Below are 25863 nucleotides of genomic sequence, written 5' to 3' on the forward strand. Positions count from 1 at the left end.
GGCATAGGATTGGAGGTATCAGTGATAAGAATTAGCCAGATTTGAAAATTAACAACTTAGAAGAGAGATCTGGAAGAGTAAAGGGGTTACCAAATAATTAATCATTACTGTGGCAGATGATGAGATAAAGTTTAGGGATGAGGACAAATAAACCTAAAAAGGAGGGACTGAAACTAGAAGTCAAGATGAAGATGAATACATCAGTGAGAATGAGGGAGAGGAAGTAGAGTAATAATAGCTGATATTAATGTGGTGCTTTTAGTTTTTTAAAGGGATTTACAAATACAAATACTATCTTAGTTTATCCTTACAAGAACCCTGGGAGGTAGGTGCAAGTATTATCCCCATTTGAGAGATGAAGAAACTGAGCAAACAGAAGTTATGACTTGCCCAGGATCCCTCAGTTACTAAGTATCTGAGGTTGTATTTGAGTTCAGTTTTTTCTCATATAAGACCACTGAACTACTTCATCTAATTATTCTTACCTGATTCTCCAAGGGAAACTGCTTAATTATGTGAAAAAGCAGGCTACTTTGAACCATTTATTCATTTATCAAATATGTTCAATGTACAGTGCTAGGTTAAAAAAAAAGACTGCCTTTTTGATGAATTGAGAGGAACTTATACAGATTTGGAAATAATCTTAAAGGACATTTAGTTTCACTACTTTATTTTACATATGAGGAAACAAGGTCTCAGAAATTAAGTCACTTTGATGAAGCGTCATATGGGGAAGTGCAAGAAGCAAAATTGGAACCCAGGTCCTCTGCTTCTAAAGCTGGTGCTCATGTCATGGTAATTTTTTTTTTCTCAAAGGTGAGTTTTTTCCCCCCATAAATATTTTCTTAACATTATTTTATTCGGTCATTTCCAAACATTATTCATTGAAGACAGAGATCATTTTCTTTTCTTCCCTCCCCCCCACCTCTCCCATAGCCACTGGGTATCACATGTGTTCTTGATTCGAATCCATTTCCATGTTGTTAGTATTTGCATTAAAGTGTTCATTTAGAATCTCTCCTCAGTCATATCCCCTCCACCTCTGTAGTCAAGCAGTTGTTTTTCATCAGTGTTTTTACGCCCACAGTTTATCCTCTGCTTGTGGATAGTGTTTTTTAGATCCCTGCAGATTGTTCAGGGACACTGCATTGACACTAATGGAGAAGTCCATTACTTTCTATTGTACCACAGTGTATCAGTCTGTGTACAATGTTTTCCTGGTTCTGCTCCTTTCGCTCTGCATCACTTCTTGGAGGTTGTTCCAGTCTCCATGGAATTCCTCCACTTTATTATTCCTTTTAGCACAATAGTATTCCATCACCAACAGATACCACAATGTGTTCAGCCATTCCCCAATTGAAGGGCATCCCCTCATTTTTCCAATTTTTGGCCACCACAAAGAGCACAGCTATGAATATTCTTGTACAAGTCTTTTTCCTTATTCTCTCTTTGGGGTACAAACTCAGCAGTGCTATGGCTGGATCTAAGGGCAGACAGTCTTTTATCACCCTTTGGGCATAGTTCCAAATTGCCCTCCAGAATGGTTGGATCAATTCACAACTCCACCAGCAATGAATTAGTGTCCCTACTTTGCCACATCCCCTCCAGCATTCATTACTTTCCATAGCCCCATAAATATCTTGCTTCTTTACTTTTCTGTCTTTTTTCTGCTTTCAAACTTGTTTTCTGCTTAGACCAAGTGCCCAGTTTTCTTATTACACAATACAACACAACATCATTCACCTACCAAAGTAAAAACTATGAGGATGTTTTTTACTTACTTCTGTTATTCGGTGAATTAGTATGTCAAAATCATTTCCTTGGTCTGCCTCTTTCTATTTTTGTTATCACAGATTTAATTTCATTCTTGTCTCACTACAATCTTTCCTTCTTTAGTCTTTGTCCAATAATCCATCCATTTTTAAAGGTGCTGCTTGAATTGATTGTTTTCTTTAAACAAAAAAAAAAAAGGTGTATTGATGTCTTTTGTTATTTCTATCAGTAATTTCTTTGATATGTTATCCCTTATCCCTAGACTTCCCTGGTCAAAGAAGAATGTAAGCAAAACAAACTGACCTACAAAGCTGTGATTCTATACAGTGGAGAAATATATTCCATTATCTGTTTTCTAGGATTAATATTGTTCATTTCATATAACTTTTTTCTTCCTCTTTTTAGGGCTTCATAGTTATATAAATTGAGAATAAATAGCAGAATTCTTTCCATTTCCCACATGCATTTAAAACTGGTTTGTATTATAAAAATTTTAACCATTAACAAAACAAACAAACAAATGAAATAAGGAGGCAGCTAGATGTTTTGGTATTTTTTTTTAATATACAACAATGTATATACATTGGATCATTTCATATGTCATTCCATATTTCAATCATTATTTTGTGGCTTCATGATATTCAATTGCATTAATATACCAACATTTATTCAACCATTTTTCAAATAGACAAAATATAGGTATGTGCTATTGTTTTGTGTATGTTTACAAATACCACCAGTTTTTAAAGACAGAACTTTCATTTCCTTTTTATGATATTTTTAGGGTAAAGCCTCAACATTGGGTCAAAAGGTATGATCAGTTTTGTGACACTCATATCTTGTTCTATTGCTCTCCAAAATGTTCAGAACAATATTTTGTTAGAGTACCTGTTTTCACTGAAGCCCCTCCAACATCAGTACACACACATACACACACACACACTGCCATTTTTGCATTCTGCTGGGCATAAGGTCATCTTGAGTTATGTATCTTATTAGGTAATTTGAACCTTGTGTGATTTTTAGCAATTTGTGTTTCCGCGGAAAATTGTTTATTTTCTTTTAATATGTTTTATACATAGCTAGTAGTTACTTAAATCCTTGTTAGACTGAAATATGTACTTTAGACTAATATATCAATTTTCATAGATTCTTGATATTGTATTTGCTTGAAATATTTTTATATTTCTACAGTCAAAACCACTGGTTTTACCTTCAATAAATTTAAATAAAAATATATTCTTAATAATATTTTTTGCTTTTACATCACCTATATTTTCCCTTAAGCACTACTGACTTATTTCTCTGTCTTCTTCATACAAGGCCATACTCATTGCTCTTAGCATATGTACTCAATTCAGACTTCCTCCATTAATTCTACTCCCACTTTTCATCTGACAACCTGAACCCTCTTCTAGAATACCCTGCTAACCCAATTTACCTAAATCCCATTTGTCATTCACAAACTTCCTCAGATGTCACTTTAGGAAATCTTTGATAACTCAGAGTAGCAGTGTGTGAGTCAGCTAATCAATTAGTCAATCAAAACACATTAAGGGTTAGTGATCTGAGCATTTCAAGAGGAGAAATACAAAGTTGTAGTCCTGTAGAGCTTTCCATTTCAGACAAAAAGCAAAAGCCTAGAGATATAAGAAACATTAAGTTACTAATCTTATAATTCAAATAAAAAGTAATATATATATATACATACATACACATATATCATTTGCATCATGTATATGTTAAAAATTAAGTAAAAGAAGTGTGAGGAGAAAAATAAAAGAAATTGCCCTATGCAATGAACACTATTGATTCTCCATTGCCTCCAGGATCAAATATAAAGTACTACTTGATAGTTAAAGTCCTTCATAACCTGGACCCTCTCCTACCTTTCCAATCTCATTATACCTTACTCTCATCTATGTATTCTTCAGTCCAGCAACATTTGCTTCCTTCTTGTTCCTCCCATACAACAAATACTTCATTCCCCAACACTGAGTATTATTATTGGTTGACTCCCATGCCAGGACATACTTCTCCCTCCTCACCTCTGCCTCCAGACCTCCCTGGGTTCCTTGAAGTCTCTGCTAAAATCCTACCTTCATTAGGAGGCATTTCCTAATCTCCCTTTCATGTTAGTGTTTTCCCTCTGAGATTATCTCTAATTCATCACCTATGGATATCACCTATGGATATAGGTATAGTTTCTACACAATTGTTTGCTTATTGTTTCCCCCATTAGATTGAGATTTCCTGAAGGGTAAAGACAATTTTTGCTTTTCTATGTGTCCACAGCATTTAGCACAGTTCCTGGCACACAGAAAGAACTTAAATACCTGTCAATTTGATTCTTGTTCTTTTTTTCCAGGACATATACTAGGCAAGGATTTTATAATCTTTTTTTGTGTCATAAACTTAGAGGTTTGCTGGTAAATGTTTAATAACTGCCTTTCTTGGGGAGGAGGGTAAGGAAATGAGCCCGTGAAACACTTTTAAATTTAACCTGCATTATTAACATTTTCTTCATCACTTTCTTAAGTCTAGATAATTAATAAAATAATAAATCAAATCCTAATTTGTAGTGTTTGCCAATTTCTGTGGAATAATTGCTCCCCCTGGAAATTTAACAAATGGGAATGAGCTGGTTGCACCTGGCTCTAGCATATCCCTACCTTTATTCAATTTCTGTTTTAGTCAAACTGGTTTACTTGCTGTTTCAGGTCCAAACTGGGGCCAGCTCATCCCTTTACATCCCCTCTGGTGGACTTGTCCAGCCTATGGACCCTTTATCAGAATAATGTTTTTAAAATGACTGAAGGAAATGCTAAATTTCATTAGAGGTTTGTGAAAATCAAAATGTAAAATGTTCCCCCTCAAAGCTTATGGACCCTAGGTTAAGAACCTTTGTATTAGATAAAAATGAAGGTCCTCTTTTGACAGTTCTTCCATAAAAGCAACCCGAGCATTCAAGATGCAGCATAAAAGCAGGAGTGATTTTATAGAAGAACTTTCTGAGTGGAACTGATCTTCTTTTTCCCCAGGGATATCTCATTAGCTCCCCTCTCTCTAGGAAGTGTCTCCAAACTCTAGACCTTCCCTTTGATTTCCCATCAAACCTTATTTGTGATACAAACCATTGGTGTAGAGGTTTGCCCCATATAAGGCAGCTAGAGAAGACAGTGGAAGGAGAACCCAACTTGAAACTAAAATCTGGATTTGAGTCACAGCCCAGTTATGAGAAGTTTAGATAATCCTCTAAGATCCCTGTGATGTTCAATCTCCTAAATTAATTTAGTAGGTTGAATGTAATATCTTTTCCTGGGTAGCCTTTATTTTAATAGGCTTTATTGCTCAATGGGCAATTAGGTACCTCAGTGGATAGAATGCTAAGCCTAGAGTCCAAATCCTGTCTCAAACACTAGCTCTGTCTCTGGGCAAATCATTCACCCCTGTTTGCCTCAGTTTCCTCATCAGTAAAATGAGCAGGAAATGAAAACGGCAAACTATTCTCGTAACTTTGTCAAAGAAAACCTCAAATGGGGTCACACGAAGTCAGATAAAACTGGAAATTATTAAACAACAACATGACTCAATACCTTCATTCAAATGGTTGATTCCAATCTACATTTTCAGAAATTATGGAAGGATCATGGGCCAGATAATGTGAAGTAAGTGGACTTTTCAGTGCCCTGTCAGGCCATTTTATATTTACTGACAGTGCTGCTCAGATTCTTTAATGATACCCTTTTCTGTGATTCTTCCTTATAGTTGAAAAATATGCTGAGAGCCTAATCACAGACACAAGATCTTCCAGGAAACTGGTGGAAGATTTACCTACCTTTTTCCCTTAGGATACAAAAGCCAGAAAGGGGGTACTAATGGTTACTACACATCCACACGACCTTATGGGTTCTTATGTGCCCTTAAGACAGCTCACTCCACTTAATAAAGAATTAAATTAAATTCAACATCTATTCAACACATTATGTACAAGTCACATTGTTAAGTGTTGTGTGGGATTTTAAACCACAATGACATAGTTGTGCGTGTATTATTTCTCCCTTTTTTTTTTAATAAATAAGAGAACTGAGGCTCAGATAATTTAAATAATTTGCCCAGAGTCACAGGGTGAGAGTGTGACATGCTCAGACCTGTGTCTTAGGGATATCAATTTGTCTTTCAAACTATTCTCACGGACATTACTTATGATCTCTTTAAAATATAGATATGCATATTTATTTATTTTTCATATTCTTTTCTTTTTAAATTTTGAGTTCTAGATTTTCTCCCTTCCTCACTGAGAAGGCAAGCAATCTCATATCAATTATACAAGGGGGCAGCTGTGTGTTTCAGTGGATAGAGAGCTTTGCCTGGAGACAGGAAGTCCTGAGTTCAAAAATGAATTCAGACACTTCCTAGCTGGGCAAGTCACTTAACTACAAACAGCCTAGCTCTTCACACTCTTCTTACTTAAAACAGATACTAAGTATTAATTCTAAGATGGAAGGTAAGAGTTAAAAAAAAAAGTACCACAGAATAATGTCACAAAACCCAGGGAAAAGAGTTTCCAGAAGAAGAGGTTTGTCAAACTCTTCAGTATGGCAGGAAGAATGAGAAGTAAGACGAGACTACTGCATTTACCTATAAAGGTGATTTTGGAGAGTGAAGCTTCATTTCAATGGTTGGTTTAGAAATCAGATTGCAAGAGGTGATGGTAAGTAGGAAGTAAGAAAGCAGAACAACAAACCCAAGATTGAATAATGAAGACATCATACAGTAAGAGATCACTTAATAATGAACATTGCTTAAACATTTTGTAGTGAGACAGGCAAAATATTACTGTAGCTCATGGGGGAAGGAAAAGTTTGGAACCTGAAGGAAATAGGGTGGAAATGGGCAAACCTATTATGTTGTGAAGAAAAAATGAGAAGATTTGGCAACCAATTGGATATATGTGGTGAGTAAGTGAGGAGTTGAGGATGACACCAAGGTTTGAAATCTATATGACTGAAAGGATGACAGTGCTCTCTCTACCAATTATGCTTGGAGCTGAGCCTGCAGGACTCATGAAGAATACATAGATAATGTCAATCCTCTGTTCTGGAATGTTTCTACCAAAAATGTGTTTTCTTGCATAACAAAGGTTTCTGAATGGTTTCCTCTGTGCTGCCTACATCCTCCCTCTTTGTGAATGAGGTGCTACATCTAAAAATATTTATTGACCTCTGAAGAGAAAGAGTACACTTGGCATATATAGGAGTGATCATTTCTGCTCTTGTCTCTGTCTTCCTCTATTTTGACCTTGTGGTTTGGGATTCTGATTAATATTCCTTCTTCTTATTTGGTAGGGAGGGGTTGTTTCACCTTCCTTATTGGCAGCTTCAAGTCTAACTGCTTCTTCTGTTTTATACTTATTCTGAAAACAAGTGATAGAGCAGTGTTCCTAAGAAGGGTGTTCCTACAATTTCTCTCCCCAAACTGCTCTTCTTTTCAACATTACTATCACTGCTGAGGAAGCTGTCATCCTGCCAGTAATCTATGTTCAAAAACTTGGTGTTATTCTCAACTTCTCACTCACCCAACCCACACATCTAATCAGTTGCCAAATCTCATTTCTTTTCCTACAACATAAAGTGTAGGTTTGCCCATGTCCACACCTCTCCCTCTACCACCCTCTGCAACTTTTAATAGTTCCCTCTTACCTTCAGAATCAAACATAAACTCTTCTATTTGACATTTAAGAATCTTCACAGCCTAACCCCCTTCCTATCTTTTTGTATGTTGCACTCCCTCCATAGTCTAACCATACTGAACATCTTAACATTGCTGATACATGGTGCTCCATTTTCTCTCTTCATTCCTTTGTACTAGATGTCCATCATCACTGGAACATTTTTCCTCTTCACTACTTAGAATTTTTGGTTTCCCTGTAAGACTCAAGTCAAATGCTACCTTTTTAATAGGAGGTCTTTTCCGGTTTCCAGTTGTTAATGCCTCTCTGCTAAGGTTATCCTCAATATGTTCTCTATATATTGTATGCATAGGTCCACCTAAGTTCCTTGAAGGAAAAGGATTACTACTTTTTTCTTTTCTTTTTCTTTTTTACATTTCCAGTACTGAAGATAAAAAATGGAGAAGGGAAGAATTTATTATCAAACAAGAGATAGAGGGCATTATAAGATATAAAATGAATAATTTTGATTGTATTAAATTAAAAAAATTTTGTACAAACAAAACTAATATAACCAATATTAGAAGGGAAATAACCAACCAGGAAAAAATTTTATAACAAATTTCTCAGATAAAGGTCTAATTTCTTAAATTTATAGAGAATTAAGTCAAATGTATAAGAATACAAGTCATTTTCCAAGGGCCAAATGGTCAAAGGATATGAACAAGAAATTTTCAGATGAAGAAATCAAAGCTATCAATAATTATATAAAACATTCTAAATCATTCTTGAATAGAGACTTGCAGATTAAAACAACTTTGAGGTAATACCTCACATTTATCATTCTGGCCAATATGTCAGTAAAGTGATAAAAGTGGAAGAGTTGTGGCAAAACTGGGACACTAAAGCATTAGTGGGGTTGTGAACTGATTTAATCATTCTGGAGTACAATTTGGAAGTATGCCCAAAGGGCTATAAAACTGTGTATACCCTTTGATCTTGTAATACCACCTTTAGATCTGTATCCCAAAGAGATCATAAAAAATGGGAAAGGACCTGTTTGTACAAAAATATTTATAGCAGCTCTTTTTGTGGTGTCAAAGAATTGGAAATTGAAGGGATGTCCATCAATTGTGGAATGGCTGAAATAATTGTGGTATATATTGGTGATGGGAATTATTGTGAATAAAAAATGATAAGGATGAAGATTTCAGAAAAAGCTGGAAAGAACTACATGAACTGATGAAGAGCAAAATCAGCTAACTAGAAAGACATTGTACAGAGAAACAGCAACATTACATGATGATCCACGGACTTAGCTACTCAGCAATAGAATGATCTGTGACAATTCTGAAGGACTTATGACAAAGAATGCTATCCACCTCCCAAGAAAGAAACTGTTGGAGTCAGATGCAGTTGAAAGCATACTATCTTCCCTAATAGTTTATTTATGGTTTTATTTGGGGGTTTTGGTTTTATGTATTCTTTTATAACAATGGAAGTATGTTTCCCATGATAATACATGTATACTCCATATCAAATTGCTTACAATCTCTGAGATGGGGGAGGGAAGGAAGGAAAGGAGACTATTTGGATCTTAGAATTTTGTAAAATGTATGTTAAATTATTCCTTTTAGCACAATAGTATTCTATCACCAACATATACCACAATTCAATATACACATTCTCCAATTGAAGGGCATCCCCTCATTTTCCAATTTTTGGCCACCACAAAGAGCGCAGCTATGAATATTCTTGTACAGGTCTTTTTCCTTATTATCTCTGTGGGGTACAAACCCAGCAGTACTATGGCTGGGTCAATTGGAGAATGGCTGAACAAATTGTGGTATATGTTGGTGATGGAATACTATTGTGCTAAAAGGAATAATAAAGTGGAGGAATTCCATGGAGACTGGAACAACCTCCAGGAAGTGATGCAGAGTAAGAGGAGCAGAACCAGGAGAACATTGTACACAGAGACTGATACACTGTGGTACAAGAGAACATAATGGACTTCTCCAGTAATGGTTTTATAATGTCCCTGAATAATCTGCAGTGATCTAAGAGAAAAAAAAAACTATCCTCAAGCAGAGGACAAACTGTGGGAGTAAAAACACTGAGGAAAAGCAACTGCTTGACTACAGAGGTTGAGGGGACATGATTGAGGAGAGACACTAAAAGAGCACCCTAATGCAAATACCAACAACAAGGAAATGGGTTCAGAGCAAGGACTCATGTGATACCCAGACGAATCGCCCATCGACTAAGGAAGGGGTGGGGTGGGGGGGTGAGGAAAAGAAAAGTATCTGTTTCCAATGAATAATGTATGAAAATGACCAAATAAAATAATGTTTTAAAAACTAAAAAAAAAAATCAGAGACATAACTGAAAAAAATGTATGTTAAACATTGTTCTTGAGTGTAATTTGGAAAATAAAATATCTTTGAATAAAAAAATTAAAGTTTATTTTATTAGAAAAAATTGATTGGTGGGAATCTCAATGCAGGTCTAAGTGCTTAATGCCTAGGTGGGAATAAGCTTAGAAGCCACTATCCAGAGTCCAACATCAGAGGACAGTTGTTCAGAGTGCAGAGCTACACCCAAACTGAAATATTGTTTCAGAAGTTTCACAGTGTTGTATGTCTTAATGTTTTAAGGATCAGGCATAAGGATAGTTGTGGATTATTGCTTTGTGTTTTAGGATAATGGATTATTGCTTTGTGTTTTACATTTTTGTCAAGTACTTTTGTATTTTAAATATTTCTTTTGAGGTAGAGGAAATTTCTGTCTTATATCTGATTTCTACTTTGTAACACTGAGTATTAGTCAAACTTAAGCTTTAAAAGTTTTTTTTCTAGGATCCCAGAGTAACAGTATAAAGTGGCAGAGCCATGCCATTCTTCTCCCAGGGCTGAATCCAGTTAAGGGAAGTCTAGAACTAGGGTTTCTCTTTGTGACAAGTCACTCTAGGCCTAGTGTGTCTCTACAAGTTTTTTATATTATAATAGTTTAATGACAAAGAAACAAACAGTGAGAGAAAGCTATAGGACTAGAAGTGAGATCATAAGGTCATAGATTTAGAGATGGAAGGGATATCAGATAATCAGTCTAAAACCCCTCATTTTACTGATGCAGAATAAGGTCAAAAGAGATTAATTGATATGTCCAATGTCATATTAGCAGTAACTAGCAGAATCAGGATTCAAACCCAGGACTTCTGAACATTGTTCTTTTCCCTACATCAGGTCTCCCTGGACAGAGTGAGGACAGCAGGTGTCAGGGAATGGAAGACAAATTAAGCTAGTATGGAACAATGGCCAGAAACAAAATTTAGGGTGAGAAACTTAAATCTAGTACAATAGGTACAGAGAAGCTAATGTGGATTCCTTTGAGGAAGGTTAATAAAATAATAATAAAAACCAAAAAGTACCAAACAGGACACCTGTTAGGACTTCAGGGTAATAAGGAAAATGAGGACTAAACCATTCTCTATTCTTTATACTAAGTGTCTCTAAGACATTGTAGGTGGGTCAATTCTACTTTTGCTTTGTGCTAATTTGTCCTACACAGGTAGAGATCCAAAAACTGGTACAGTTGAAGAAGGGGGAGGGAGCTATATTGTATAGGTACACTGTTGGAAAACTTGGATTGAATCCTTATTCTATCACTTACTATTCTGGGAGAGGCATTGAGTCTCTCTTGGCCTCAGTTTCTTCATCTATAAAACAAGGATATTGGACTAGATGTCTGCAAAGGTCTTATTTATCTCTAAATCTAAAATCTCACGATTCTCCTATCTATTGTTTCTGTACGTTGGGCCAAGACAGGAAGGAAGGGTGTATTCTCAAGAAGGGCTCTTTGCAGTGGCTGGGTGTATCATGTACCACCCGGCTGAGAAGGTTTATTATGTCATTGCCTTGTCTCCTGAAGAACTAACCTTTCCTGCTTTTCATGGATACAAAAAAAAAAAAAAACACCCAAAAAAACAAAAAACCACAACACGAAACACTCCAAACCAAAAAACAAACCAAAAAAAACAAACCAAAACAAAACAAAAAAAACCCGCACTGGAGAGAACACACCTCTTTGAGGAAATAGCCAGATACGGTTCCTATCCTCACAACAGCCCTATTTAAGAAAGCCAGATGTAATTACCTGCTGCAGGAAACGCACACAAACAGGATGTGCCAGGGCTGAACCAGAGGATGATACATCCCTATAATGATCAGGGGAAAAAAAAAAAAAAACCTTTCTCGCTAACCCTGTTGCCAGCATGACTGACTGGAGGCTAGTGGCTCCGGGGCGAGGAGATGTGCCAGCAGTCCCAAGGAAGGGGGCGTTACCTGGCGCACTGCAAATCTTTGCAGTGCTGCTTCCAAGCACTCTCGCTCCTCCTCCTTTTTTCCCCCTTTGCTCTCCTCCTCCTCCCCTACGCTCCTTTGGCCTGTGTCACAAATGCCTCAGGTGTTTGCTTGGTCTCAGCCTCCTATCTTTCTTCACCGGAGACTGTAGGCAATTTGGATTTCCCACCTACCACAGCTGGAGCCGCAGCTGCTAGGGGAGGAGAGGTGCCCCGGGAGAGCGTGCTCTCCCCCTCCCCTCACCCCGCTCCGCTCTCCCCCACAGCCTGGCGCCCGAGCCGAAGGGGTCAGGCTGCTGCAGCCGCAGCACCCTGCCCCCAGGAGGCCCCGGAAAGCTCCGGAGACGGAGAAGGGACTCTCGCAACTTGGAGCTGTTGGTGGGAGTCTCAAGCCAAGGGCTGCGGCTGCTTCCTGGTTTGAAGAGCGAAGAGGGAGGGAGAGAGAGCGCTAGACGGAGGAGGCGGGGGAAGGAGGAAAAGGAGGGGGAGGCGGAGGGAAGAAAGAAATGCATCGTGCAGGAGTCTAAACCGGACGGGCAGCTCTGGCTTTAGGGCGCTCTCGGGGCTCTACGGGAAAAGCACTTCTCCACCTGGGGAAGAGACCAGGGACCCGGGGCTGGAGGGAAAGCTTCGAGGCAGTGCCTCCGCCCTCGCTGGTGTTGCCCGACTCTTGTGCCCAGGCGGGACGTCCTCGCTATTATAGCTGGCTGCGGGGCTCCGCCGACTCGGCTCCCCTCCTTTCCATCTTGGGAGGGAGGGGAGGTGAGGAGAAACATCCTGGGAAAGGGGAATAATGACCTGGCCCGGGCCCACGGGGAACCGGCGCTGCTCTTCTCCGGAACTACTGCTGCCCGGGCGACTGCTGCTCCTGCTCGACTGAGCCCAGACGTGCCTTTTCCCCGGCACTCCCCGACTCCAGAGCCGGCACGGCCCCCCCAGGGTTGGGGAGGAGGCATGTCGGGGACCATGAAGTTCAATGGCTATGTGAGGGTGAGGATCGGTGAGGCCGTGGGGTTGCAGCCCACTCGCTGGTCGTTGCGACACTCCCTTTTCAAGAAGGGTTACCAGCTGCTGGATCCCTACCTGACCGTGAGCGTGGACCAGGTGCGCGTCGGCCAAACAAGCACCAAGCAGAAGACCAACAAGCCCACCTACAACGAGGAGTTCTGTACCAATGTCACAGACGGCGGCCACATGGAGCTAGCCGTCTTCCACGAGACCCCTCTTGGGTATGACCACTTCGTGGCCAACTGTACTTTGCAATTCCAAGAACTACTGCGCACTGCGGGCACCTCTGACACCTTTGAGGGTTGGGTAAGTAGCCCTCACCCATCTTACCGACCCCCGCGGCAGGTCCCTTACCGGGCCCCTTCTCCTGCCCTCCTTGTCTTTGAGGCTGTGGAAACTCGATCTAAACTTGGATTCCCCGCCTCAGGTGACCATGGCACCGGTGACACAAACTGGTGGGTTTGTGCCAACGCAGGTCTGTCGGTGTGAAGCTTGCTTGGGCATCCCACTGTTGAAAAAGCAGACTTGGACTAGCGGAAAGTAGCTTCAGGGAAATCCTAAGAGGTTTGCCTTTGCTGGTGGACAAAGGGCCTCATTTCCTCTTGAAACAGAAATAGTACTCCGGGTGGATGAGAATAAATGACACTTTAGAGCAGTTTCTTTGAGCTTCTGATAAGAAAGACACCCCATAAGGCATTGTTCCCAAGTATTTATTGGATACATGTTGGCGCACCTGTACAGACATGCATATGTTTAGACATGCACGTGCATTACATATAATGACCACACACAATACACTAGATGTGAGATAACATCTTGCCTGTATATGCATGAACACCTAACTGCACACTTGAAAAGTGCTTTTATTGAGCAGTTTTCCAAGTAAATGAAATTTACAAGTGTTTTCTAGTAGTTTCAGGTTGGTCCTTGCCAGAATGCAATGAGATTCTGTGAGGATTCATTGTGAGCACAAATGCAAGTTGGATAGTCCAAAAGAAAGGAGTATTACTGATATTTGTAGCATTTGTAGTTGCTCACAGATTTCCAATTGTCCATGTTTTTTCACAAGTTACTCTCTCAGATGGTATTTATTACAGTAATACAAAGTGGTTAGGCAAAGCACAATCAGATCTATAAATAAGTTAAATGGTTCAAGTTACATAAAGAATAAATCTTTAAAGGGGGGGGGGACAATTAGTATTGAAGTCACATCCTTAGCTAGGACTGATAATAGTGAAGGTCCACTTGATATAATAGAAATGACACTGGATGTGGGAGTCAGAATACCCAGTTCTGTTTGTTCATACATGATCATGAACAAATTACTTTTCCTTCAGAGCCTTGGTTTCCTCATTTATAAAATAGAGACACTAATGGCCCCACTACCTGTCTCAGAATAGAGGGTCAAGTACTTAGCAAGACATATTGTTATATGAAAGTGAGCTACTATTTTGATTGATGTTAGAGTGGAATTTTTATCATATGTTCTTTAGAAACTACTTCACCAAAATCACTGGTGGCTCAGTTAACTGTTTAAAAAGCAAAATTGCTGTGACCTACCATAATTTTTGTCTGTTCTAGCACAATGCCTGGCACATAATGACATTTTAAAAATGCTTATTGAAGGGGATCATCAATAATCATTGGGAACCATGGTCCAAATTAATGGGCGAGAGTAAGATTTGCAGACTATTAGCATCAGGAGAAAAGGGGAGAATGTACTGGAAAGAGTAAATGTTAGTAAACTGAGAAAAGCTTCAGAGTTCATAGTTTATATTAGAATTATAGAACAATAAAGGAGTCTGGAAAATTTAAAATGTGGAAAAAATTTAAGGGGAAACATGTCTTTCCCTAAATAAGCAGTAAATGCTAGAAAACTCTGAACTAGTCAAAGGAACTTTAAAAAAATTCATTCTGTTTTTTATCTTTGTTGGATTAAGAAAATAAAAATGTATTGTCTAAACTTGATCATTTCATGAAATGATCACACTAAAATTATGTATGATATATAGGATGCTATATATGAAATGTTATATGTCATAAAAGAACACATAAAAAGAGTTTATTCATTACAGCAATTACAAATTAATTAGTTGGAATTAAAAATTTTTCTAATTTTCTTACACATGGAGCTATAAGTAATCTAGATGAACTTTAATAAATTTATCATCCCGGTTTTTGTTTTTTTTTGGCCAGGTTACCTAAAGCAAAGAAAATTTAAGAAGAGAAAGAATGATCAGTTATGATAAAACAAAAGCTGTTGTTAGGCTTTCAGGGACTAGTGCTCTCTGTGGTGTTGATTAGTGACTATAAAGGACTCTTTCAGAGAAAAATACCAAAAAATCAAAATTAATTGAATACAATTTATGACACATTCTCAATTACTATCTGCAGTTTCTCCTGCTGCTACTTCATTTCTTACTATCTTTTGTGAACTTCTGAAAACTGAAATCTTGCCCAGATGGAGACAAGCTTTCTTTGTTCTTTCTTGTTTATTTCTTGTTATAGTGTAGTTTCAAACACTGACCATTTTCTTTCCTAAGCTGTAGGCAATGAAGGGAGTCAGAGTTTATGCCCTACAATAACATTGCTGCCATTTTTATACGGATGTACATGTGCCTCCTTGTGATCCCATGTGCCTCCTGGTGATTTCTGATCCTGCCAGGCCCAAATATCTGAACCTAACTGCCTTTAGAAAAACCAAATCCTGGGAGTGAGTGCTGCTTATTTTATAACCCAATCAAATGCAGGAGCAGTGCTATCATTACTCATTCTCCTGCTGCCTTTGAATCTTGGGTTCATGAGATAAACCCATAACATAAATTGCCTGATGACAAAATTCTTCCTCTTTTAAAAAGATTTTTTTTTATATTTTCCATTTTTATAAGAGGAAAAACAGATAAAGTCTCATAAATATGATTTTACAGAATATTGGGAAAGAAATGTTTAGGAAAAAATGTACTCTTTAGATGTTAGTAAGGCTTTGAATGCTCAAAGAGTTGTAATGTATAGCTTGCTCTTAGTAGACAGGACATGTAATGATCTGCTATTTTAGATAATTTTCCATAAAGATTTTCAAGGTGCATGATTTTAAGAAATCATTTTGGGATAGTGAGACTTGAATAATTCTAAATAAGCATTTGTTCTTAACCATTTTAATCATCATATAGAAAAAAATCTTAAATGATTATAGAGAGGGAGTAATTAAAACTATGTTGCTTATAGTTCTTTAATTTATTAGTATTTGGCAGAAAGGTTAGACCTGATTCATTTTAATACCCTTTAAGAGACAGCATGATAAAATGGAATAAGTTTTGTATCCTATCATACTGTCTCTCACAGAAGATATTAAATGAATCAGTTTTAGTAGTTGGATTTTAATCCTGTTCTTCTTCCTTTCTTGCTGTGTGATATCAGACATGTTTTCTGAGTTGTCTAGGCCTCAGTTCTTCTGTAAAAGTTTTGGGACAAACAAAACGATCTTTAATTTCCCTCCCAAATCTAGCTTACTATGAATATGGTGATGAGACTGAAAGGTCTGAGTATAGAAAGTTCCCTGTTCAGTTGTGAAATAAAAATTATAGTCATACAAGACTCCAGTTTTTAAAACATGTAATATATTTGTTTTGAAATTATAATTGATTATTAGAGGGGGTCATTGAGGAGAAATGGGAACCTGGGAAGCCATGCTTAAAATCTAGAGAACCGTGGAGACTAATCAGTAGAACCTGTGTCCGGTTTTATTTTTTGTTTTAGTCTAATGTGAGTATATCCTAATATGAAGGGCAAATTTAATATTGATTAGTTATAATGTTTAAAGAAAAATGTAACTTTCAATGGCAAGACATCCTTACTTGGAAGAAAAGCTCTTTTTAAAAATGCTTTCTTCTAATTCCATAAAATCTGACCCAGAATGTCAGGTTCAGATGTTACAGATGAAGCTAGTGTCATACAGTGCAAAAAGTGGTAGACTTGAATTAAGACAATCTCTGGTCAAGTACTGGCCATATTAGACTCAAGGCATGTTGATTAGCCTCTCTTTTCCTCATTTATAAAATGGGGATAATCAATATTGTATTACTGTGATAATCAAAAGAGCTAATGTATAGAAAAATACTTCATAATATCAACTTATGTAACTATAGCCTAATCTGTTATGGGATCAAACTTTTAATTTTTTCCATAAACTTATCTCTACTTTTTGGTCCTTTTGAAAGTAAGTATAGCAATTCTATGAAGAGGAAAAAGTACTGACATTGAGTTAATAGCTGGAGTTGAGTCTCAATCTTGTGACTTAATATCTTTGTAACTTTGGATAAGATACAATCTTTTAAACCTTGCTTCCTTCTATGTAAAACAGGGTTGATAATACTAGCACCACTACCTACTTCACAGGCAGGATTGTTTTAAGGAAAACTACTTTTTAAAACTTAAAGTGATATATTACTTGTGTAAGTATCAGTAATTATTAGTAACATTACTGTTGCTCAGAAGAGGCCAGGGTAAGTGTGTGGAATGGTTTGATGCAGATCTGTCACTATTCTTGGGATCACACCTTCCCAGTTTATCCATCTTATGGAAATTTTGAGGCCCTTCATGGAGGGGAAAGACTTGGTTTTAAAACACTTATATAAGTCTGGCATAGTGGCTGCTTCACATGTGGCTGGGAAAAATCCATTACTGTTTGGAAGGAGAAAATAGAATTCTGAAGGTGTCTCTTGATGGCCCCCACTGTTAGTCTTTTTTTTAGTCTGATGATTTGCTGAACATTTATGATCAATCTGAATTTATTCACATTAATTCTGAATGTTTTCAGGAGCACTTAAAGCCACAGGATTAATACTATATTGAAGGACTTATGAACAAGATTTCTTCATGTGGATAGAAAAGGGGGAAACATCAGCCCAGTTCAGGCATCATGTAATGGACTCAGAATGGGGGGGAGGGCTTTAACAATTTTCTGGTCCATTTTGGTCATTTTATAGGAGAAGAGACTGAAAATAAGCAATGTGGAATAACTTGTTCTGATCTCAAAATGGATTTGTTGCAGAGGTAGCTTTTTAATAAAAAAACAAAAAACAAATTTTTAACCAGAATTTTGTGTAAAGACAACTTACTAACATTTCAGGGGCTAATTCTTATTGGAAGAAATATCTCATTAACTAGTCAGTTTTATCTCTTTGGATTTTAAGATTCAACTTTAAGCATTCTTTACTTACTTTTTAAAAACCCTTACCTTTCATCTTAGAATTAATTAGAATTAATACTGTATATTCCAAGGCAGAAAGAAGAGTGGTAAGGGCTAGGCAATGGCAAGTAAGTGATTTGCTTAGGATAACACAGCTAGGAAATATCTAAGACCAGATTTTAACTCAGAATCTCCCATCTTTAGGCCTGTCTATCTACCAAGCCATATAACTCCCCACATTTGTTTGGATTTGAAAAAAAATGATCACTTAACAAAGGCTACTGCCACTAATCTCACTTGCTAGAGGCAGGGATATATTAACTCATTACTCCATGCTTTGCTATGCAACTTTAATATTAATACTTATATTATTTCTTTAGTGTATTCTCAGTATGAGGCATCCTTATACACATCCGTATACATTTTTTCTTATACATTTCATATCATAAATTAACTTCTTGTACTATTATTTGAAGATTATGTTCCTATTAGCTGTGTCATAAGGAGGAGCTGAATATTATATTGCTTATTGTGCTTATTTATACCAGGGGATAGTAATTAATGTCAAAGTTCTGATGTGGCTGTAGTTACCAATCTATATCCACCCTAGGTGATGACCAAATAATGACAAGATTCACCCATCAGACAGACAATTAAATGGATGATCAATTTCAGCAGTCCAGGATACCAAAGTATTTGTTTATTTTAATGCTATACTTTAAGGATTATGAGACTAGACATTTTTGGTGAGATATAATATTGTCAGAAGGAAAATTTATCAGTATTATTATGGTATTGTGTTTTTCTGCCTACTATAAATTTTAGCAGTAATTGCTAAGGCACCCAGAATTCCTAGATTAGAAATGCCACTAACTTGTGAATGCGCTAGCAATGTTTTTTATATATCACTTATCCACTAGAAATTCTTTAGCTTTACTCATTTCTCTATCACTTCCTACCTGTAGAACTTTGGTCAAGACATGTAACTTCTCTGGACCTTGTTCTCCTCTATAAAATGAGGGTCTAAACTAGATGACCAATTAGTTCCCTTCCAACTTTCCATCTATGTTTCTATGATCTTTTGGTCCCATGTGGCCTCACCTCAGCTCTTTGGTCTTATGGGGGAAATATGGGTGGTAGTATAAATAGCCCAAAACTGCTAGCAAAAAAAAATCTCCACTCTATTCCTGTTGTTAAGAGTAGTAGGACAGGATAGCATCATGGTTGACAGAACTATTTTATTTTCCTCTAAATCAAATTCCATTTACGATACCAGAATGTACGGGATGCTATGGTAGGAACCATACAGGATAATTGCAATCATTGCTTCTACCCTCTAGACTTGGTATTCTCCCCATTTAAAAAACAAAAAACCTCTCTATTGTTTTTATTTTTACATGATATAAAATTTAGTCCTGATTGGCTCCTTCTCTCTGAAGCTGAAGCTAGCTGCTCCAAGTAATAGGGAGTTAATCTTCCATGGAACACATACTTCTTGTGGGGTGTTTGTACTAAGTTCAAGGGACCAGAGGCAAGGGACAAAAAAAAAAAAACCCAACACGGAAGGATTTCAGTTATATATATTCATTGAGCAAATGTAGGTAACACATGTCTCAAACAACCAGGAGTCATGAAGAAGAGGAAGAAGTTGAGAAGAAGAGAAGAAGAGGAAGAGGAAGGAGAAGAAGATGAGGAAGAAGAGGAAGAAGAAGAAGAGGAGGAAGAAGAGGAAGAAGAAGAAGAAGAAGAAGAAGAAGAAGAAGAAGAAGAAGAAGAAGAAGAAGAAGAAGAAGAAGAAGAAGAAGAAGAAGAAGAAGAAGAAGAAGAAGAAGAAGAAGAAGAAGAAGAAGAAGAAGAGACAGACAGAGAATGAATCTGAGGACTATGTGGAAGTCAGAGAAAACCAGTTACTGGACAGATCAATGGAATAATTTAGGAGAGAGTTGACACAATTTGTCATGCTCAATGAGCCAAGCAGGGTTGTGCACTTTTAAGTAGGGGATGTGTGTGTGGACAGCAACTGAATACTATTAAATACTGGGCTGGTTTAAAGCTGACCACATTGAATTTGTTTTGATATTGTACATTTTAATTTAATGTCTTATATCTTTCTATTTTTAACTTAAAATTTTTGCAAACACCTTCAAGATTAATTGGAGTGTGTGACAGCTGAGTGGGATCAATCAGTTGAAAACCAGGCCTAGAGATGGAGGTCCTAGGTTCAAATGTGGTCTCAGGTTCTTTCCAGATATGTGACCTTGGGCAAGTCACTTAACCCCCATTGCCTAGCCCTAAACCCATTCTTTTGCCTTGGAACCAATACACAATATTGATTCTAAGATGGAAGGAAAGGATTTAACTGAAAAAGTTTAATTAATTAATTGAAGTGATGGAACAGGTTTATCAATCTCAAGTATATATTATAGATAGAGGTCAGTGCTCTTCCTCTAGTTTATGCACAGATCATTGTAATGGATGAGGTTTTATCAGTGGAAATGACTAAGGAAGATATGACACTTCATTCTCCTTGTAGCTGCTAGTGGACCCCTTGGCTTGGTGTCTCCTCGTACCTTTTCTCTAACTCCTTCTATGTGTATTGTTTTTCACTACTTCATTGTGATCTTTGAAAATAGGGACTGCCTCAACTTTCTTTTGGATTCCCAGAACTTTTCACATAGTAAGAATTTAACAAATACATTTTCATTCACCTCTCAATTCATCTATCAATCTACCCATTTATCTATACATACTTTTTGGTTTGGAATTGTTAGCAATTTAGTAGTTCAGTTCTTGTGCCAGAGACATTGTTTAATATCCGTATTTAGACTCAGTAAAAAGGATACTAGGTTTTTTTCATAAACATAGCTATTATATGAAGCTCACACAAATATATTTTTCTGTTACAAGTCAAGACCTATAAAATACTTTCTGGGTAGTAAGATACTAGAATTGGATTTTGCAACAGAATTGACATGATCTAAGGGCTAACATGCCTTAGATCTTACCACTTTGCAAAGACCTTATGAAGATATGTAACATTTTTTTTCTTGACATATCCATTGGTGGTAGTAGTCTCTCGGTAACCGAGGATGACGATTGTCTTTGTGCATTTTTGTGCACAAAGACACTTGTGCGTGAAGGAGATTTAAGTGGAAAAGTCGATGCACAGAGACAGTCCCACTCTCTCGGCATTGGAAGCCTGGGTCTATTGGCATGAAAAGTCATTACATCTGGAGACTTCCTCAGCTGCATTGGATGGCCGTGTTGTCTTTTGTGCTCCAACACGCCCTAAGCACTCCACAGTGCTTTGCTGCGTTGCCATCTCAAGCACTGTGGAGTGCTTTGCTGCGTCGCCATCTCAGACATATCCATTATAAGGTAAGTTTTGCACATGTTCATTTTCTAGATTATTCACTGTACTTTGAAATCCTTGGATTTCAAAATCCTTTTCTTTTTTTTTTGTACAAAATTCATTTTGCCTTTTACACTCTGTGGTGTGTGTGTGTGTGTGTGTGTGTGCTTTAGGGGAATTTTCACAAAGGCAGATACTGGGAATTGGCTCAAGTGTATCAGGACACAGCTTGTACCTGTCCTGGGGGGGGGGGGGTATTAAGACAACCAACGCAGTGGGGGATTGTTGGGGATCACAATATATCACACACTGAGACACTTCATGCAACAGAGGAGGGGTGCCACAGCAGGGCAGGAAGCAGTATGTCCCCTCGGCACAGATGGCTGATGGCCTTGGTTCCCATGGGGAAAGTTCTGGAAGCCCCATTGGGTGGATGGACCGATGAAAGACTGAGAAGGAACAGTCTCAGAGGAAGGGAGCCATGAATGGACAACCTCCTCACTATAATTCCTCCAGGCTGCCAAACAGAAAGGGGACTGCCCTGGTAGAAGAGATTCAATTAAATGTTAGAATCTTAACAATGCCTCTAGTTCTAGTTAGTCACACCATATTGTGTTGCTTTTATTAAAGGATGCTAGGGAAAACATTCATCCTACATTGCTTTGAATGTTTTAACCTGTACCCTGAGGGAAGAAAAGAGGCCAAAGACTGCAAAGGACATTTTTACCTCCTTAGACTAGAGGCCCTCCAAATAGGAATGGATAGTTTGGGGGAGATGAATGAGGTGTTAGTCAAAAAGAAAAGTGTTTGGACAGATTTATGAGCTCATGCTATAACTTGCACTTATTTAAGTATTAAAATTATAAACTGGATTGGTATGTTATCTCTTTTAATTCACAGTCAACTACCTAATGCAAATATTCATTTGACTGATGAGAGGCTAAGTGATTTGATTTTCTCAAATTCAAACAGTTAAGTAAGTTCCCTGAAATCTGGAATTTAATTTTTTCTAATCACGAATCCAGTATTTTCTTCACCAAACCACATTTTGTTGCTGTTTATTTTTAGTTTTAAAAAACTTCAAAAACCACCTCCAAATTTACAACAGAAAATACGATTTTATTAGAAGTTAACGAAGACTTTCAATAGTGTCCTTATACCTCAATTAGAAGAGACCTGCATTCAAATTATACTCTAGCTGAGTGATCTAAAGCAAGACATTTAAATAGTTTTTTGAATGTCATCCTCATCTGTAAAATGGTGATAATAACAACTATAGTTACCTCACAAGGTATTTGTGAGACTCAAGTGAGAAAAGATGTGTCAATTGCTTTGCAAGCCTTTAAAGCATATAAAAATGTTAGCTATAAGGTAGCCTCTCAAAAATCGTCTTGCAGTTTTAGGTTTTGGGGGACCCCAAGTATCCCCTATGACTGGAATATCCTTTCTTCTCATCTTTGGGTCTAAGAGTATTTAGTACCCTTCAAAACTCAACTCAAACCACTTCCTACATGGGGCCTTTCTGATGTCACTCCCATCCGACTTTTATCTTTTCCCTCCAAATTTACTTTATACTTATTATATATGTGTGTGTATATATATGTACATATATATATATATATTAAAAATCATAGGTCTAGAGCTGAATAAAAAAAAATCCAGACATTGTGTCAAACCACTCCTTTTTACAAATGAGAAAACTGGGGTTGGGAGATCTAGTGATTTATCTGTTATCACCCTGGTAATGATTTTAGCTAAGAATTGAACCCATGCCCTCTATCTCCTGAGCCAAGAGTTTTCTGCAGTATTTCAATGAACTGTAAGTTTCCTGAGGGCAGGAATTAATTCATTTTTTGTCTTTGTATCTTTAGTCCCTAATAGTTCCTGTAATAAGAGATACTCAATATTTTTTTATTATTATAAAAAAAAATTTCCTGGGTCATTTCCCCCCTCATGGAACAAGTAATTCCCACAGAGGTGTTAATGTCTTATAGATCTGATTGATTTGCATTTTAATAAAGAACTTATTTGTGGGAGATTTTTTGAAGCTAGGGGCAAACTGTAGTGACCTCAAATTCATACCAGTTGGGAGGCATTTACACTCTTCTCTTTGGTGTAGTGTTTTTTAGATCTAGAAGGTCTTTTAAGATTCATTCCAAGTTTTAGGATTCTGGAATTATACTTTGAAAAGTCTTTGGGTTTAGTTATTTAAAGAAAAAGTTAATTTTTGTTGAGGACAGTTTTGTTGAGGACAAAATTTAGATTTTCAACTTTCTCACTGAACAAATCTATGTATCCTTTGACAATAATGTTTATGTCAAGGTTAGATAATTGACAGAGAAAAAAGCTTTTGCAAAACTAGAATCTGAGTGATGGTTAATGGAATGGATAAGCAGAATGGCTGTACAGCAAAAATGAAAAGGAAATAAAGTGCCTCAACTTTTAGAAGAATAAAAAACAAAAGAAAGCAAAAAAAAAAGCTTAATTATGGCTTATTATGTATGCACTAATATTATGACTTTCCTCTGGATAGTTTTAAAACCTAGTTTGGCATTTTCCTGCCATAGAGCATAATTTTGAAGCCTCTCCAAAAAAAGAGAGTTTTCTCGTGTACTCCAGGAATGCATACTTCTTAACATATGTATATTATTTTTAAAATCATATGCAAATATTCTCTGCTTTGGGAGCATCCAAAGCATGTATGTGAAAATACAGTTTTATTGCATAGATGGTACAGTGGATAGAGTACTTGGCTTAGAGTCAGAAAGATCTAAGTTTGAATCTGCCCTTAAATACTTAACTAGCTGTGTGACCTTGAGCAAGTCGCTTGCTTCAGTTTCTTCATCTGTAAAATGGGGATAATAATACTATTTACCAATAAGAATAAAATATGTTTGTACAGTGCTTTGCAAATCTTCAGGCAATATATAAATTCTAGCTATTATTATTTTATAATTTTATACAATATACATTGAATATATTTTTTAAAGTTCTAAAGGATTTATTCACATTCTTTTCAAATAATGAATTCTTCCCCAAAAACATTTAAAAGAGAAATAACTTTAAAACATTGATTTACTCAATTCAATATTTGATACTGCATTTAAGGATGTGGATAAGCTATTGAGTATCCAAAGGCAGGCAGGGCAACAAAGTTAGGGAAGGGTTAATACTTGTTAAAGGAGATAGAACCTTAAAGGAACTTTGAGAAGAGGATTTTGGGAGGACACATGCAAATAACTTGAGAGTATCTTGTGTTTTGAATCACCTAGCAGCATTATTTCTTCCTCCTCTGGATATCCTCCAGATTACCCTCTTGATAATTCAGGATAAAATCTGACATTCTTTTTGGATATACCATTCTAGACATAACTGAAGTTAGATTGTTAGATGCTTTGACTTTCCTTTCTTGTTTTAGTTTTTCCTTTTTTTAATTGTTTTAATGTCTGGTATGTATTTAAATGAATAGATTATCCAGTAGTGGGTGCCTCTTAGTTATTTTTCCTGGAATAGTTATTTTTCCCATATGAGCAGGTCAAAAAAAATTTTTAAACCCTTACCTTCCATCTTGGAGTCAATACTGTGTATTAGCTCCAAGGCAGAAGAGTGGTAAGGGCTAGGCAACGGGGGTCAAGTGACTTGCCCAGGGTCACACAGCTGGGAAGTGTCTGAGGCCAGATTTGAACCTAGGACATCCCATCTCTAGGCCTGGCTCTCAATCCACTGAGCTGCCAGCTGCCCCCAAGCAGGTCAAATTTAACTAGAGTAGTTAACTCTTTCCACATAGCCTGGGCAATTGTTTTTAGGCTTAAGTACAGTATAGGAAGGGCAGCCAGCTGGCACAGTGGATAGTGTCAGACTTGGCATCTAGATGACTCATCTTCCTGAGTTTGAATCCAGCTTCAGACACTTAGTAGCTGTGTGACCCTGAGTAAGTCACTTAATCCTGTTCACCTCAGTTTTTTCATCTTTAAAATGAGAGGAGAAAATGGCAAACCATTCTAGTTATCTTTGCTGAGTAAACCTCAAATGTAGTTACAGATTGTTGCACATGACTAAAACAACTAACAGTATAGGAAGAGAAAAGGAAAGGACTATTACAGACATAGGAAGGATATAGTGATGTAAAGAGGTGATTGTTTTTAGAGGTTGATATATAGAGCCAATTTAAAAAAATATTCAGAGTAATTAGAGAGGGTTTGATGGCAGTAAGTGGTGAAATAGCAAATAAGGAAAGATTTTAGCTGCATAATTTAATGGTTAGTCGACAATGTTTTGACTTATTGGGTGCTTTGAAAAATTGAAATTAGTGTTCTTGTTAAGGAAATTACAGGATCAAAAGATTTAGAACTGATGGAACCCAGTGATTATCTTGCCCAACCCTTGTATTTTAAAGGTAAGAAAAAAAAGAGACAGAGAGAAGTTAATTGAATTGTCCAAGGTCTGACAGGTAGTAAATAGCAGACCTTGGATTTGAACCCAGGTCTTCTGTTTCTAAATTAAATGCCCTT

At 37.2% G+C, this 25863-nt stretch overlaps 1 protein-coding gene across 2 annotated transcripts in view; it reads left to right on the forward strand.

The window, feature by feature from the left end:
- Positions 1 to 11867: 11867 nt before the first annotated feature.
- The window catches only part of PRKCH (protein kinase C eta), a 286419-nt gene continuing 272423 nt past the window's right edge, over positions 11868 to 25863 (forward strand). The window contains exon 1 of one of the 2 annotated variants that reach the window (XM_001377520.5): positions 11868 to 13118. In XM_001377520.5, the coding sequence (XP_001377557.2) occupies positions 12759 to 13118 (360 nt within the window). In that variant the 5' untranslated portion in view covers positions 11868 to 12758. The remainder of the gene's footprint in view (positions 13119 to 25863) is intronic. The other variant, XM_007472981.3, reaches the window with a different exon arrangement.

Source organism: Monodelphis domestica, chromosome 1 (genome assembly GCF_027887165.1).
Source record: "Monodelphis domestica isolate mMonDom1 chromosome 1, mMonDom1.pri, whole genome shotgun sequence".
Taxonomy (NCBI): Eukaryota; Metazoa; Chordata; class Mammalia; order Didelphimorphia; family Didelphidae; genus Monodelphis; species Monodelphis domestica.